The sequence below is a fragment of the Ambystoma mexicanum genome, chromosome 9 (assembly GCF_040938575.1).
Source record: "Ambystoma mexicanum isolate Mex_15411 chromosome 9, UKY_AmexF1_1, whole genome shotgun sequence".
Lineage (NCBI taxonomy): Eukaryota > Metazoa > Chordata > Amphibia > Caudata > Ambystomatidae > Ambystoma > Ambystoma mexicanum.
In genome coordinates this window covers 957,934,869-957,953,198 of record NC_090931.1, presented here as the reverse complement: position 1 = coordinate 957,953,198, position 18,330 = coordinate 957,934,869, and the positions used below count along the sequence as shown (strand labels likewise).

Here is an 18,330-nt window from a genome sequence, read left to right as displayed (position 1 = left end):
TCTGTGTCTATGCAAAAAGGACGAGCATACTCGTCCTTGGCACTTAAGAGGTTAAGAAATGGTTGTATTTTTTTGATGATGCGCTAGTCTTTGTTTTGCAATGCCATGATTTTGGTCTGTTTTAGAAATAGGTCAACTTTGGAGAGGAGCAGAATTTGTGATGACAATACTGCTAAAAGAATTACAGAATGGAAAGTAGCATATTTTTTCAAATGTGCTCAAAAAGGTAGTTTTTACCCAACCCAAATGAAAGTTAAAGATATCTAGGAGTTGACGTTTGAAAAAATTAGTAATTTGCAGTTAATCAAGGTCTTATTTCAGCAACCTATGACTCTATCTTACCATTTAACGGTCTTAACTGCAATTAAGGCAAAATGTAAATGGGAGGAAGATGTAGGCTTTTCAGTTTTTATGACTGATTTTATTTTAAAAGCTCATAGGTCATCACAAACCAATCTATGTAAGAGGCAGGGAATAAAAACTGCTGCATACATGGCAACTTTCGCCAGCTAGATGTTTTGGTAATCAGTGGATTGTGCTGGAGGAATTGTGGCGAAGAGGCACATATTGGCATATGTTGTCAACATGTGCAGCAATGATGGAATGAGGTTTTGTCATGGATAAAAGATATAGATGGTGATCAACGAACATTAGACCCAATCTTAACATTATTTTATCACCTAAGTTAAGACTAGTCTTGGTCGATAGTACATCATATGCTGCTGGCACACAAGGCATGTCTAGCAGCTGTCGAGATAGGAGAGAGACCAGCCAAAGCAGAGTGGTAAATAACGTATTTGAGCTTAACAAAATGGAAAGATTGGCCATTTGTGTTAATTACAAACCACAAAGATGATGCGTGTTAGGAAATATTTCTTTTTGCAACTTTCCCTCCATAGTTTCCTATGGAACCCCATTATTTTTACCTCCTTTTTTATTTTTAGCCTGTCCTGAATTTTTGAAGGGCATTAAAGCCTTTACTTCCCTTGCCATTTGCTAATTTGTTAGAGGGGAAACTGATCAGTCTTTCAGACTATCAGTACTGGGAAACTGTTTCCCCTTTTGAATTTTTGTATTTTAACATTCAATACAGCACCTTACAGTGCAGTGATATGGGGTTACATTTGTATTAGCCTGTTTTTTTTACACATGGGATTGTTGGTTACTTTTATATGTGCCTAAAGACAAGCTGGTGGCAGCAGTTATATTTTTACTGTGTTTGCATTATTTTGGGTGTGCACATTCGCATTTACTGCATATGGCTACTAAACGTGGCAAGTGCCCTAAAATGTCTGTGCCACAAGATAGTTTTTTGGTCTTTGGCTATATTGTAGTTTGGGCTGCTACTCAAGCTAGGGCCCATTTGTAAAAAACTACTTTTCTTAATATATTAGGTGCAGTTTAGCCTGCACTGGTCCCACCAATTGACACTGACCCCAAGTCACCACAAAAGCCCCCCAAAAAATGAATGTGTGACCCACGTGCTACACCCTATTCCGTGTTCTGTTCTTTCATGTACAGTCCCATTCAAAGTCATTCATGACTCAAAGTTGTTGCTGCATTTTTCTTTTTACTAGATAGCTAACATGTGTTTCGACCTGAACCATCAGGTCTTCCTCAGTGTTCTTAGAATACTGTAAAGTAAATACTCTGAACCAAATCTTCACTTTCCTTAGTTTGCTCGCAATAGCAACAGAACACCAAGGGCAATTGTTCCTATAAAAGTGCCCTGTGTTAGTGAGCCTGAATTCTCACAGAGAAAGTTGCTGGGCTCAAAATGGGTCCATATTAAGAAATGATCTTCATCAATCCAAACAGTGGTTGACCTCCTATTCTAAAGTAAGATCCGTGTTGATCAGAAGTTGTTTGTTGTTGCTAAAGTGCAAGTAATCAAAGATTCATTTTACTTTAAAGATGGATGTGTGTCAATCCATCATCCCGAGATTCGGTAAAGGCAGCATTCTGCGTTTCAAGAGTGTTGGCTATCTAGTAAAAATAACAATGCCCAACAATTTGAGTCATTAATGACTTGGAATGTGAATGTTAAAGGTATTTGTACCGTGCACCATCACCAACGGAATTGGTCCCCAGGCGCTCTGGCGGATCTGTAAATAAGGGGGGATTGGTTAGTAGGGTGAAAGAGGGAGTAGGATAGTGAGAGGAGTGGTGTTCTGTTGGCAGCTTCAACTCGGTGTATACCGGGTGCTGCCTTTAGTGCGGATATTGGATCAGTGTCAGTCCGCATGTGCTGTTGCTCCGGCTTATGTGTTGCAGTGTTGTGAAGTGCGTGCGGCTTGTTGTGCGAGAGATGGTTGTGTGAGTTTTTTGAGTGAGATAAGTATGCAGAGTTTGAGCTTATATTGGTTAGTGGGTTACATGACCTTTAGCATGCTAACATTCACAGTTTTGTCTAAGTGTTGCACTTGTTGGCCGTCACATGTCGGCATGCCTACATTCAGTCTTTTCTAGGTGCGGCGCAGGCTAGTGTTTCGAAATCTGTCTAGCTGTGGGCATGCTAACATTCATAACTTAATCTGGATGCGGCGCAGGCTGGTGTTCACAATTTTAAGTGTGGCACCCGCTAACATTCAAATTTCATCTATGCGCGTTCATGTTATCCATCAATCAATCCCATCTGGATGCTACGCAGGCCAATTGTCCACAATTCTAAGTGTGGCCTGTGCTAGCCTTCACATTTAGCGTAGGTGCAGGCATGCTAATATTTAGAGTCCTATCTAGATGCGACGCAGGCCAATATCCACAACTCCATCTAAGTGTGGCCATGCTAATATTCACAATTCCATCTAAATGCGTCTGCCGTTCTGGATATGGTCCGTCCGGTACGTACGAGTGGGCGAGTCACTTGAGGGCTTTCATCTGGTTCTAAGTATGTGATCAGTCTCTGGAGTCTTCCTTTAGTGGCTATTTTCCATGATATCTTATGCTCTGTCGAGTGGTTGGTTCTTTGGTTTGAGTGTTTGTCCAATTTGAGAGAGGCCGAGGTTGGAGTTATTTGCATCGTTGTTTTAATGTCTGCGCATTCTAGTGCATCTCCGTTGTGGTTGCGCTGTGAAGAGCCATGATTCGAGGAGTTTCCTGAATGCTAGGTGGTTTGTTGTGTTCTGTATATTCTTAGGTAGGTCGTTCCACGTTTTGGGCGACTGGTGAGAGAAAGAGGATCCTCAGTTTTTTTCTGTTGTAGGGTTTTGGTTCCAGGCGTATGTCGGTGCTTGATCTTAGTGTTCTTGTCGGTTGATGTAGGCGTAGTTTGTCGCTTAGGAATTGTGCACCTTGTTTGTGTATTGCTCTGTGCGTCATGCACATGGACTTGAACTTTATTCGCTGTTTTAGTGGTAGCCAGTGTAATATTTTTAGCGCGGGTGTGATGTGTTCTCTTCTGGGTAGCTTGAGGAGGAGTCTGGCTGCTGCATTTTGTACGCGTTGCACTTTTTTTAGAAGTCGCGGTATAGGCTATTGGCATAGTCTACTCTGGACATGATCAGAGCGATGATGGTAAGTGTTTTGTTGGCGAACGACAGGAATGGTATGATCCTTTTTGCTGCTCGCAGGAGGAAGAAACCTTTCTTGATTACCAAGTTTACTTGTGGCTCTAGAGTGAGGTTGTTATCTATCAGGACCCCTAGGAATTTTTACAGTTGATGATGGTTCTGGTGTGGTGCCGAGCTCTCTTGGCCAGGGGATATAGTTGATGTCTCCTCCTTTTTTTGAAACAATCATCTGTTTTGCCTGGGTTGATTTTGAGATGGTTGAGGTGCATCCAGTTGAATATGTCGCGAAGGCAATTCTCTAGTGTGGTGTTTTCTTCTCAGGTATCTTGTATGTTGAAGATTATTTGAGTATCGTCGGCGTAGTTGTAGCATGTTAGGCCGTGTTTTTTGATGAGTTTGATTAATAGGTACATGTAGATGTTGAATAGAAGCGGTGAGAAGGATGATCCTTGTGGTACTCCGCACGTGGAGTCTCTGGGTTTGGATTTAAAAGGTTTCATCCATATTGTTTGTTTGTTAGGAAGGATTTGATCCATAGTAGGGCAGTGTCTGTTATCCCTAGTCCTTCTAATCTCTTTGAGGATAGCGTGGTTGACAGTGACGAAGGCTGCAGACAGATCAAGGAGAATCAGGGCGGTACTGTTGTCTGAGTCTGCGTTTGTTTTTAGGTCGTCCCATATTGAGAGGAGAGCTGATTTTGTTCCTCTCATGGGTCTGAAACCAACTTGTGCCTGTTCTAGTAGGCAATGCTCTTCTATGAATTCTTGGGTTATTTGGTAGACGTACATTTCTAGCAGTTTGGCTATGTAGGGTATGTTGGAGATGAGTCTGTAGTTGGATAAGTCCTCTACGTTTCCTGTTGTGTCTTTGAGCAGGGGCTTGATGTAGTCTGATTTGAAGGCCTGTGGTACTTTACCTGTTGAGATTGAGAGGTTGAGAAGGTTCCACTGGTATTCTGTGGGGATTCCTTGTTTGAGAATTGTTTTGTATATATCCGGGGGGCAAGGGTCTTCAGGAGAACCTGATTTGTTGCTTTGGTTTACCAGTTTGACGAAAGCCTCAACTGATATTTCTGGTAAGTTTCGTAGCTTGTTTGCGTGCTCTCGTCGGTGTCGGTGGGGTTTGAGCTGTGATCGCTTGGTCTGTTTTGTATGGAGTGTTGGATGGAGGTTATTTTGTTTTTGAAGTGGTCTCTGAGGTCCTCGCACAGTTTCAGCGATGGAATTGGCGTGCTATTGCAGCCCGGTGGGTTTTTTATTTTGTTTATGATTTGGAATAGTTATTTTTGAGCATTTGGTGCTCTGAAGATTCGGTTGTCGTAATGTTTCCTCTTTGCCTTTTGTATTTCCTTTTTTTATGAGCGGATCTGTTGTAGGAATTTCAATTTGTTTGTGGTGGTGTTGGTCCTCCATTCAGATTCTAGTTTTCGTTTTTTTCTTTTCATGGCTTGGAGTAGCGGGGTGAACCATTTTTCTCTAGTTTTCTTATGTGATGGGGTGAAGGGCTTTTCTTTGGCGATGTCGTCTAGGGTTGTTGCGATCCAGGTATGAAGTAAGGCAACTTTTTTGTCTAGGTCTGCTTCTTCCATGGTTGATGCTTGTGGTTTGCTGAGTTCTAGGAGCTCGGTTAGGTTGGAGTTTTTTATGGTTCTCCAATTTCTTTTCATCATGATGGGTCATTTGTCTTGTTGCTTTTTTGTTGCAGCGGCCGTTGTGATTATGAATGGAATGATGAGGTGGTCACTCCAAAATATTTGAATTGGGGGTGCCGTGGTGATGAGATCCTTGTTGGCGAAGATTGCCTCAAGTGTGTGCCCTGCTGAGTGGTTTGCTCCTTTGACTAGTTGTTGTAGGTTCATGGCTGCTAGTTGGGCGGTTAAGGATTTTTGTGTAGTTGTGGTTTCTTCATCGAACCAGATGTTGAAATCCTCAAGGATGATCAGATGGTTGTATTTGATGGCTAGGATGGTGATTGCTTCCGTGAAAGCATCTATGAAAGTCGCATCGTAGGTTGGTGGTCTGTATATCAGAATGAATTTCAGGTTAGTTTTGGGATTTACTGAAAGTCGTAGTATTAAGGGTTCGCATTTCTCGATGTTTAGTGGATCTTCCATTTTGATTGCCAGCTGTTCCTTGTGGAAGATCGCTAGCCCCACCCAACCCCCCCCCCCCTCCCCCCTTTGGATTTTCTGTTTGTTTGGATGCATTTGACCTTTTCAGGCAGGCAGATGTTAAGGGTGATCTTGTAGTTGTCTTCTAGCCATGTTTCGTTTACAAATAGGATGTCTATGCCTCCTTCTGACAGGAGGTCGTATATTTCAGTTGAATGTTTGGACATTGACCTAGCGTTTATTAGGTTAAAGTGGATTTTCTGGATGAGATTTTGTTTTGAGGTTATTTGTTGCTCAAGTTTGTAATTGTCTGTCTGTGGTGTTTCTGCATTGATGACGGTAGGATGAAGAACGGCGACGGCTGAATGTACATGAAAGAACACTCAACACGGAATAGGTTGTAGCACTTTGGTCACACATTCTGTTTCTTTTTTCAATTTGCAGTTTGGCCTTCACCCTGCCTTCTCAGGTCAGGAAAGTCGTTTTAAGGTTATGCATTTGCCCTGGGAAACTGCTGCTTTTGCGGGGCTAGTGAGCCTGTGTGTGTAGCACAGGAAAAGGTCTGGGGCTGTCTAGTCACAGTCCACATCACTGGTGCCAGACAGTCTGCTACTGGGGCAGATGTGAAACCAGCAGTTGTCTCTGATTGGACAACTACTGGCTATTTGAATGGTGCAGATCTTTACCCTTGTTGGGCTTGGACTTTCTTCCAGCTCGGATTCTGGGTAAGTGGAGGAATTCTGCAGCTATTCTCCAAATCTGTCGAAACCAAGAATGCCTTGAAGAAGAGCAGAATGTTGATGACCTGAAATGGCCCAGCTTCCCCTCGAATGCATGGCCTGGTGAAGCCCTGCTCCTCTGCCTGATCGCTGAAGACCATGAGTGATGCTTTAGCACTTCGTTTAGTGGGGGGCCAACTAGTCTCGACTCCTTCTCGAGGATCCAGCTCTTCAGAGCCTTCAGAAGTGTCCCTGAACTGCCCAGCACTCTTGTGGGCTACCTCGCTGAACCGTTGTTGTTCCGCATTCAAGCCTGTAAATTAAGGCGCCTTCTGTTAAGGAGTTGGACTTGTGAAGACTCGCACTTGAGACACAAGACTCCAATTCTTAGTATGGACCTGAACCATACAAGTTTTATTGGTAGCAATGGCTGAGCAGCCAGGCTCATCATAAGAGGGAGGAAGGGCTGTAGGCAGTACACAGCACTTGGAGCATACACATAGGCCAAAGAAACACTGTGGGGGCCGGTCATTACACAATGTATTTTTCCACCCCTTTCCCTTGTCGCCCTGCTGCCTGCCCCAAACATGGATAGGACACCTTTTAAATTTTGCCCATCCTGTAATAAAAAATTCCTGTGGATCGATAAGCACAGAGTGTGCAACCTGTCTTAATCGGGACCACGATGAAGGGCACTGTCGAGCATGCAACATTGGGCTCATCACGCCATGCCGGCCGAGGCCTCCATTGACGTGGAGGAAGTTTCCAGTGGCGGCAGCAACGTCTTTTCGTACAGCGAGGGTGACTCGAAACAGCCACGTTCCCCAGTGCTAGCGCCGACCATGGAAGACATCCGGTGGCAAAAGCACTCCATCTCCCCACACCAAGCACATACCTCTCGGCGATGTGTCTGACATACGCCGAGATTCAGCATCTAGGGGCAGATTTGTGGATTCACTGTTCTCTGGGCACTCAAAGTCTCGATCGCCTCATGACAGGCCCCATAAGACTAAAGATGCCGCCAACAAAGCCCCTTCTACCGACCGCCGAACATCGAAGGACGCGGCAGGGGCCCTTCCCAGTAACGAAACTCGACCGGTTTCGTCTAAACCTGCAGGGAGGCCGAAAGAGTCAGGACTTTCTCACCTTATTAAGAAACATGTCCCAGAAGACCTAATTGAAGCTTCTAGCTCAAAAAAATCGTACTCTAAAAGCTCCAATCACAAGGATAAGCAGAAGGACAAGGAGAAGTCCTATAAAAACAAACCTCATAGTAAGGAGCCTACCCCCAACAGAGACCCTGTACAGGAGACTGAAGAGATCCTAGAGGAGGATAGGGAGGGTGATAAGGAGTTGCCCATACCCCACACACTGGTGATACCTGACCCTGGGGTTATCCCCAGTTCAGCCAAGTCGTCAGCACAGGACATAGAGTAATGTCCAGGATGTCTTTCTTTGAAGAACATGCCCATGCTTTTGAGAGCCTACAAAATACTCCTCCAGCCCCTCCCCCCAACTGGTCAGGCTTTCAGTTCTCAGCGTTTGCCTGCAACTACTCATCCCAGTCTGTCATCCCAGCCATCGAGTAAGAGATCTCTCATCTCTTCTGATCTCTGATATGCCATCGGCAAAAAAAATCTAGCACCTTTGCTGAACTTTGATATACATGAAGAGGCTGAGGAGTATCAAGAAGATAATCAATACTATGATGAGGATGACAATGGGGATGATAACAATTATGGTAACGATGAGTCAGAGGTCTATGCTATGGACTCTCCAGTTCTGCAGGACCACCTTTACCTGATTCCCTTGTGGATAATCAGTCCTTGTTCAATGATATCCTAATCAAGGCAGCAGAGTTTTTCGGCATTCAAACTCATGAGACTGAGCAAGACCAAGATTTTGTCAACCATCCTGGGGGACAAGAAAGCTGCTACCCACTTTATACCAATTTTAAAATCCGTTCAAAGGAGGATCCAACCTTCACTTGAAACCCCAAATCAAACTATAAGAGTGAACCCAAGAATAGAGGCACTATTCCACCTGGCACCACCTGATCCCTTTATATATAAGGGTACAGCTTAAGCCGGATTCACTGGTGGTCACAACAATCCGGAATGGGGCTGGTACACCCTTAGCCTCTTTTGAAGCTCCCCCAGACAAGGAGAGCAAGAAGCTCTACACCATGGGCAGGAAGGTAGCAACTTCTGCAGCATACCAAGCTAGAATTGCCAACAATTCCACACCGTTGGGAATCTTCGACTGCACTAAATGGGACAAGGTTACGGCCCTAGTTGACTCTGCTCCTGAATCGCTTAAATCAAAACTTGCCCTTGTAGCAGCCGAAGGCAGAGCCACCACCAGCAGTCTGTTTAAAAATAACCTTGACGCGGCAGATAATGCCAGATGCGTCATTGCCGGGGGAACTATTCTCAAACGCCATGCCCGGCTTCAACATTCCGGGTTCAAAGTGGAGACACAAGCAACCTTGCAAAATCCACAAAGAGGCTCAGGATATGGCAAAACCAAAATAATTCATGGAATAACCACCAGGGACAAGCGTCCCAGGGTTATCGGAGAGGCCAGCGCAGAGGCTGCTGCTGGGGTAGGCCCTCCACTTCCAGAGGTGGAGGTGCGCCTCCCAAACAATGACGCTTCACTACAGGTCCCCTCCCATGCCTCCCCAGTAGGGGGATGAATTTTAATCTTCACCCACGCATGGGAGGGTATAATCGACAAGTGGGTGTTATCAACGGTAGCGGGATGTTATTGCGTGGAGCTCCTGAAAACACCATCAAACTTCCCCCCTGCCGAAGGAAAACATCAAGAGAAGAACAGCTCATTTTGATGGATGGGGTCAACGTGCTACTCCTCAAAGACGCCATCGAGATTCTGTGCCATCCAACGAGGTAAACAACGGTATCTATTCAACGTACTTCCTTGTTCCAAAGAAAGATCTGACTATGCGCCCAGTGTTAGACTTGCATCCTGCAAACACTTATGTAAAGAGACAAAAATTCTGCATGACAACGCTACAAGAGGTAATTCCCTACTAAAGAGGGGAGATTACATGGCAACATTGGATATAAAAGATGCTTATTTTTATATTTCAATGCTCCCAGCGCAAAGAAGGTTCTTGCGGTTCAAGGTAGCAGACTAGTACTACCAATTCAAGGTACTACACTTCGGAATAGCCTCAGCTCCAAGGGTATTCACCAAAGTACTGGCAGTGGTGGCGGCGCACCTGCGCAGGGAGTCAATCCCAGTGTACCCCTGCCTGGACGACTGGCTGATCACTGGAAAAACTCCCCATCTTTGCAAACAAAACACGCAAAGAACCTTAAATCTCCTTTTCCAATTGGGCTTCTCAATAAACGAGAAAAAGTAAAGTCTTGTACCAAACACATCAAAACAGTTCCTAGAAGCTGTATTAGACACAAAGTCAGGCTTATCCTTTCCATCCGTTGAAAGAGTACAAAACCTGCTTCAGCAAATACCCTAGTATCAAGCCAGTCTCCAGATAAGCGTACGCAAAGCAATGCGGTTACTAGGCATGATGGCATTATGCATTTACCTGGTCGCACACGCACGTCTGCGCATGTGACCAATGCAGCAATGGTTGGCGAAACAATGGTCTCGGGCAAGTGGTCAGTGGGCCGATCTAGTGGTCGTTTTGCCTACACTGGTTCAAAACCTATGCTGGTGGTCAAGAGAAAACCTGTTAAAGGGAAAACCCTTCCACGATCCGGAAGCGCAAGCGATTGTCACAACAGACTCATCACTTTCCGGGTCGGGGGCTCATTACCCTCACCACACAGCACACTGTCTGTGGACACAAGTCACAGCACAGAACCATATCAACCTACTGGAACTACTAGCAGTCTTCAAAGCACTGCAGGCATTAGAGTTGCAACTGACAAATCATTCAGTTCAGATTCTAGCAGACAGCACAACTGCCATGTTTTTATATCATCAAACGGGGGTAACACACGCTCTCCAAATCTGTCCAAGTTGGCTCGGAAAATATGGAAGTGGGCACTCAGACAAGGGATGTCCCTATCCTCCCAACGTGTTCCAGGGGTACTCAAAACTCTAGCTGACTCTCTGAGCAGAGACCCACTACCAGAAGAACACAAGTGGCAACTAGACTCAAACATTGTAGACCACATCTTCTCTCGGTGGGGTTACCCTACAATAGACTTGTTCGCTACAAGAGAAAACAAGCTATGCCCAGACTTCGCATCCAGGCTTCCCCAAGCAGACTCCAAGGGGGGGGGGGGAACACCCTATGGATCAGCTGGTCAGGGAAATTTGCGAACACCCCCCTCCCCGACCCCCTGACACCATTAATGAGCAGGATAGTGAACAAGATGCACAGAGAACGGATGTTCATTCAGGTTGCTCCAATGTGGGCGAGACAACCGTGGTATTCACATCTGCACAAGCTGGCGATGTGCGATTCCCATCAAGCTCCCGTACCTAACCAACCTGTTAACCCAACACAGGGGGACAACAGTGCACCCACAACCAGACTCCATGAACTTGGCAGCATAGCTCCTGACGTCATAGGGTTTGGACACCTGTATGGATATCCTCAAGGAGGCACAAAAACCTAACACTAGGCACTGCTATTTAGACAAGTGGAAAAGATTTGTCATGTGTTGCCAGTCAAAACAAATCCCTTCGAATGTACTCCTTCACACATTTAAATTATATGCTCCACTTGTTCGGCTCGGGGGGAAGGGGTGTCTTGAACTCTATAAAAGTCCACCTGGCAGCTTTATCAGCCTATACCACCTCCCAGAGTAAAGTCTAATCCCCCACCAGGATGGGATCTCAATGTAATACTAGCTAAGCTCATGGGATCCCCTTTTGAGCCTTTGCACCAAGTTAGTCTTAAACACCTTGCCTACAATACTGCCTTGTTAGTGGCTTTTAATGCCATAAGAGTCAGTGAATTACAAGCATGGTCAGTACAGGACCCTTTCTTTATTATCTATAAAGATGAATTGTTTTTATGTACTCGCACTAGGTTCTCACCTAAATTAATTTCTAAACTCCACGTGAACCAATCCATTGAGCTCCTGGCCTTCTTTTCAAAAACCAACTAGCTCAGCTGAGGTCAAACTCCACACACTTGATGTGCGGGGAGCGGTTCTCTACTACGTAGACAAGACCAGGCCGCTTAGAAAAACAGAGCAACTGTTTGTCTCCATAGCAACAGGCAGGGAAGGAGAACGCATTTTCAAGAATGCGATCTCCAGATGGATAGTCAGATGTGTACAATTATGCTATTCATTATCAAACAAGACACTGCCTTTCACACCACCAAGAGCTCACTCCACACTGGGCACAGGAGCTACTCTGGCTTTTATCGCAAATCTCCCCTTAGACAGCATTTGCAAAGCAGCTACATGGAGCTCAGTACATACTTTCACTCAGCACTACTGCATTGACACACATTCTAAAGCAGATACACAGGTGGGGCAAGTGGTTCTAAAACATCTATTTGCTGCTGCTCCTTCTCACGACCCACCACCTTCTCATAACACTGCTTGCTAATCTATTCATAGCATGTGATCTAAGCAGATTCCACAAGACTCAGAAGGGATACATTACTCACCGTAATCATATTTCTGATGCTTGTATCTGCTTAGGTTCACATGTTAAATGAGCTTTCTGTCTTCATCTGCTTGGATACAACTGTACTCGCATTACACTTCATGCAACCTCATGTAGGAACAAAACAATCTGAGGGACCTCGAGGCGTGAAGGACCATGAGTACAGTGGACGTCGCACTACGGATAGTATAACTGGCACGCCCTGTCGACATCGCTTTTCGAATTTCGAAAACAACTGTAATACTCTGCAGCTTCCACTAGATGTCGGCCTATGTATAGCATGTGAATCTAAGCAGATCAAGCATCAGAAATACGATTAAGGTGAGTAATGTATCAAATATATATAGCGAAGGTTATTCTTCAAGAAGGTAAGTACTGTATCATTCAATAAGCACATAGAAGAACCATTGCAATATTCGCTGTAAGTAAATTACTTTTGTAATACTTTTAGAATGGCAGGATGCAATTCAAAGGTAAATAAAACACGTTTGCAATATCTGTTTCATGTAATAATGGATGAAACAAAACCAACATGAAGCAGGTAAATGTAATGATTTCAGAGGCCTTCGGCTTTAGAATTCCATTCCTATCTCGTTATGAGTGTTAGAGTCAAATTGGAAGGCAAAACAGGCATGGCACAAGCTGTTGAAACGTCCAAAGTTCCAGAGGAAATCTTCAGTAGCAAGTAAGTTAACTCTTTATTGAGGGGGGAAAAGGGTCATGGACTTCGGAGAAGTCTTCCTGTAGGCACAGAGGTTTTCGACCTGGGCGAACGTGTATGCGCAAACTTCCAAACGCACGAATCATCAACACATGAGTAGCAAAGCAACTCTAGGTAAGTTCTTCTAAGAGTCTCACAGTACCTTAGAAGTGAAGAAGCGGATGCAGCGCAATGCCCCCAGGATGCAGCGGCAGCAGCAGCAGACCCGGTCATAGGATTCTTGGTCAGGCAGACGAAAGAAGGGAAACTGGAATGGATCTTGCAGCAGCAGTTGAGTGAAGAGGCTTCACACAAAGGATTGTTCGGTGTACTGTGATTTCAACACCTTTTTTAAGAGACCAGTGAAGAACGATTACCACCCAGTTCATTGGTTTCACTTTCTCCATCCAGCACTCAGCAGATGGGACTTCAGGGAGTGGAATCTTGCCTCTGGAGGTCCGGAAGGAGTCCACCGAAGGTTCATGAGGATTCGATCTTCAGAACTCTATTCACTGCACAGGGGCCACAAGTCACAGGGTATTGGCGGTTTGCAGCCCATGAAGGTCACAGCTCATGGTGGGATTGATCGAAATGCGGGTTGTCTTCTGACTGACTGGACCCACCAGTCTAAGGGAGAGTCTCTCCTTTTAAGTGCTCTCCTGATGCTTTGAAGAAATGGTCGGAAAGCAGCGATTACTAAGAGGGCATCTCCGGTCATCTGGAAGTGGCTGCGGACATCTGTCCTCTTGCTCAATGCTTCGTTTCCAGGTGTCCGCTTGTCTTCAGCCTAAGGATCCATGCTTCTTATGCCGGAACCCATCCAATCGGCACTTATGTACCTTTTCAAACTCTGGGTCGTGGATGTCCTTCCAGGACAGCCAGCCTTCGAGTTGAACTGGTTCCAGGCAGGCACAGCAGAAGACAAAGAACAGCAGAGTTACACATTCCTCCCCCATTTCCTGTCCTTACAGACACACTGGAGCCTTGGCAGGCTTTACAAAGGGATCCCGCCTAAGACAAAATTCAAACCAGGACCTCCCTCCCCCGCCCCCTCCCCCCCCCCCCCACCACCACCACCACCCACCCTGCAGAGCAGAAGGACCAAGAAGAGACAAGTCAACTTGAATTGGCGAAAAAAGAACAGTCACCGTTTTGAGTCAATGGTGGTAACACTGCTGTGCATTACTACGGCTGTAAGTATAGCCTGGGAGTACAAATTGGTCAAAAGTTGGTATGATAAACCCGGTGGTTTGTCATTCTATCGAAAATAAAATGTCGAATTACATTAAATTCGAAAACAAAATGTTGAAAAGAAAATATCAAATTCTTTAGTTTTTTATTTATTTTGGGGTTCGGCATGTAAAAAAAAAGGCAAAAAAAAGGGAGGTTGGAAGGGAACCCCCCCATTTCCAATAAAAAACGTATTAAAAAAGAAATTGGATTTTTTTTAGACTTTTTTCTTTTTTCCATGATTTTATGACTTTCGACATTTTTGGAGTCGATATTATGACTATAAACCGATAAACCCACTGCCAGCAGCCATTCAGATTAGCTTGTCGCTGTAATACTTTGTAGCCCCTCAGCACTCCACATAAGTTGGTGTGTGCTGATCTCACAATATAAAAGATAGGAAAGATACAAATATCCCCCTACAAGAAAATGAAAAGCGTCACCCAAAGGGCTCCCTGCAACACTGCACACAGAGTGCTGTGTGCTGCAAAAGTCAGACCGATGCCATAAAACCTGGAGGAAAACATAACTCCAAGAAAAAGAAATACAAAAGTATCCCAAGGATACAATAAAAGAATGAGTGAGTGTGAAAAAAGGTTCCCACTCAATCAGGGGAACACACCAAAAATCCAGTAGTCCAACAAAAAGTGCTGGGGGACTGCATGTGGAGGAGTTTGTGCATACAAATGAAAATCTACCCAACACTTTCTACTGGAATTCCAGCTTCCAATCTGCCAGGGAACCTGTCCTAGAGCAGCCACTGGGATCGCGACTGGAAGGGTGCTTGTCATCGTCAGCAAACAGTGATCATTGCTGGAACTCGCCTTAATCCATCCTGTGAAGTGTCTTGAAGAGGTCTACATCGTTGGATTCTGCATTTCTTTGCTGACCGGGATTGCATCTTCAAGTTGCACCCGCCCGGAAGAATCCTCAACCCCGCAACCACTGGGCATCTCTCACTGGGCTAAATGGTGGAAGATGGAGTCCTATTAAATTAACCTGATGGCCCTTCATGCATCCAATGTTACATTGCATACTTAATTGGAATTATCTAAATCGGCTTTGTAAACACAAACCTAGTATCACAACACATTATGACATATCGGCCTACCCCCTTTTGCAGAACAATGGCGTACCTAATAGAATCCTTGCCATCATAAAACCCGGTTTCCACTGTTGCAGCCCCCCCCCCACACGTGGTTTTGTAGAATATATTTAATCTTTCCGATCAGCTCACCTACCCCCTAATTCATTTTCTTTCCTCTAGCAGACCTGGCGGAGGCACAGAATGCCATTCTATGGTAATTACTGAAACTGCTAAAGTGGCGATTTGGTGCAGTATATAAACATGTTATCATAACTAACATAACATTAGACTCAACAAATCCTGTATGGTGTACTTGTTATGGGAAGGTAAACCCCAAGATCACCATCAGACATTTCAGTAAGACAGCATGCGTCACAATGACAAAACGTATCCAAGGAAATTGGCATCAGACTCATTTTGCCATGGGCAAGAGCGTTCCATGATCGGGTTGAACCCTGGATTTCTGCAACTACACAAGGTCATATTTTTCCTAAATACTTACTCAGCTGGCTAACCTAGGTTTTTACAGAATCTTGGAGTGTCAAACAAAATAATGGTTATTTATCAGATCTTTGAAGCCAAAATGATTTTGTACTTTTTAAAATTGGTTTTATGTCCTATTTTTCAACTTGAAAAGCAATCTATGAACTGCATGGGTACTAACCAGTCGCAAAAGGAGATGGCTGTGTTTTGCAGCTTCCTGTTTAATTTAATTATTATCAGTAAGTATGCATAAGGTTAAAATGTCTGCTTTTACATTTTGTCATAAGTCTAAAATGTCACTTCTTTTCAGAAATGCATCCAATTCCCAGTCATTATACCCCAGACGGCTTTTAGTAACCAGGTCCGGAAGGAAAATTAAAGGAAGAGGGCCAAGGGTAAGAATACATTTATTTTCCCAACTAAGCTCAATGATCATTGGATTCTCTGGCCAAACAGGCTCCCCTTAAGGCATATGAGTTTATTTTACTTAACTTTATTTTTACATTTCATGTGGATCTTAAATGCTAAAGTTGCCAAGAGCTGTGGCATTGTTGGCAGGGGTATCCATAGGAAGTTAGGGGGCTGCAGTCAACAAAATGTTTTCATTTTTTGAGGTACCACAGGAGGTGGAATTTGTGAGAGTCCTGTTTTACACACCGCCTCCCCAATTAGTCTTTGTAGAGATCTCTCTGTGATACTAATGGCCATATAGGTCACTTGTCCTAAGTGAAGTACTTCCTCTTGACCAAGCTCCTGCGTCACTACTGTTTTAACTGTGCATTCAAAGTCAACTCACAGCCGACTAGGAATGCACATGTAAGGCATTGGCTCACAGCTAGAAGCCTCATAGCTCAGTGATGGCGATATGAATCTCCTGCTCCAAGTGCAAAACTGAGCATTTCCCTTTGATGGAACTGAATGCTGTCTATTGTGCTCCAAGTCGGGATATCATTATGATAAGGTTGAAAAATCACTCCTCAGTTCAGTGTTTTTCATTCATTCCCATTGCAGTGCTTAACTGACAGGTTTTGGATCACAAGCAAGCACATTTATTCGCTCATATAAAAATTCCATGAGTTACATTGTTGGATTATTAGTCCCCATATTTGGAGGAGTGCAAAAAAAACATGGGAAACAGGATTATTGTAGTCGAACTACAGTTTATGAAAACAAAAAAAACATTAAAAGGTCCCCTTAATACTGGATAGTTGCCTTGATGGCCCGTCCTGTTGGTTTCTGGTGAGGCCATTTCACACCTTGTTGCCATTCCCGACAGATCCCCCTTTCATGCCCCCCTTTGATGTGTGTGGGTTCTCCTTTGTCATCTCTTCCTGGCTCTACCATCTGTCGCTTCCTCCCTTCTGTGTCTGGTTTCACTGCCCCGTTCCTTCACCCCCTCTGGTGCCAGTGCTTGGCTGCTCACCGCGAGGTGGATCATGAAAGCTGGGCAGACAGTTGCTGAGAGAGATGGTGCTGAATGGCCACCTGGGCGAGTGAACTGCCTGTTGATTTACAGCACAAAATAAGTATCCAACTTCCAGTCCTACCTGAATTCCCTGTGTTTCGGTGGTCACGTAACACGCCTCTTAATAGCTCCTTACGAGGTCACTGAGAAAAGGACTTTGTGTTAGGTAGAAAACTGTTAGGGAGAACTTTGTTACTGTGCCCATTCCCTTTAACCTGAGAGCCCCCCCCCCCAGCATGTTTGCTATATTCTGGCCATTTTTTTTTTTTTAACTTTTATTATTGAATTTTACAACATGTCAAACAGAAAAAGCAAGAACCATTCCCGCCTCCCTCCCACCCTCTATCGCCCCCCTCCCCCTGGGCAACGAGCCTTAACCTCCCAAATCTCCATTCTGCCGGGCAGTCTCTCCATGTTCATTGTAGGTCCAACAGTCTCGGGCGCTGTGGGCACCACATCTCACCCTAAGTCATCTTTAAGAAAAAACAACATTTCGCCCCAGTCCGCCACAAAGCTCTGCACTTTATTGTTCATGGCATAAGTCGCCCACCCCAGAGCTATTTCCCACATTTTCCGGAGCCAGACCTGGCACATAGAGACCTCGGGGCGCTTCCATCTCTGCGCTATTAACATCATAGCTGCCAACGTCAGTATCGCTTTTGCCTTCTCCCTTCCTCTAGGTTCACCCGCCCCTCTGCCTTTCAAATGCCTAAGAGGATGTGAACCGGCGTTCTTTCATCTCCCGGACCGAAGGCCTGCTCTTGTGCTTTCCGTATCTCCCCCCAAAATGGTTCAATCTTTGGGCATGACCACCATATGTGCTCCGCTGTACCTGCCAGTCCACATCCCCTCCAACATTTCCCCGAAATTGCTGGGTACATCCTATTGAGCCGGGCAGGGGTATAGTGCCACACGTACAATATCTTGTATCAAGCTTCTTGCAGTTGGGACGCCCTTGCCAATTTAGGCACTCTCCTCCATAACCTCTCCCATTCTGCCCTATCAATCTCCCGCACAATACCCATTCCCATTCCCGCATATAGGCCCATTGGGTGCCTGCATTAGCACTATCCAGAATCTTATAAATATTGGAAATGAGGCCTTTCATTCCATCATTAGTGAGGAGGAATCTCTCAAATAGCGTTGGGTCTCGAGTGGCCGCCTTTTAAACCCCTGGGTGCAGTACCCAATGTCGTATCTGCGCGTACCGCAGTCTCGAGCTCTCTTGTAATGCAAATTCCCTTTTTGCAGTCGTGAAAAGACAACAATTCCCCTACCCGGAACATATTAGACAACTGCAACCCCCTTCCTGTCATTTCGCAAATGCCCCTTTATCCAATCCTCTGGTAAAGTCCCCATTACCAAAAATGGGAGTGAAGGGGGATGGAAATGTGGTTATTCCCTT

At 44.9% G+C, this 18,330-nt stretch overlaps 1 protein-coding gene across 1 annotated transcript in view; it reads left to right on the top strand.

Annotated features, from left to right (window-relative positions):
• Positions 1 to 18,330, top strand: part of PPIG (peptidylprolyl isomerase G) — a 776,344-nt gene that overhangs the window by 512,379 nt on the left and 245,635 nt on the right. The window contains exon 12 of the mRNA XM_069616162.1: positions 15,771 to 15,855. Within this exon, the coding sequence (XP_069472263.1) occupies positions 15,771 to 15,855 (85 nt within the window). The remainder of the gene's footprint in view (positions 1 to 15,770; positions 15,856 to 18,330) is intronic.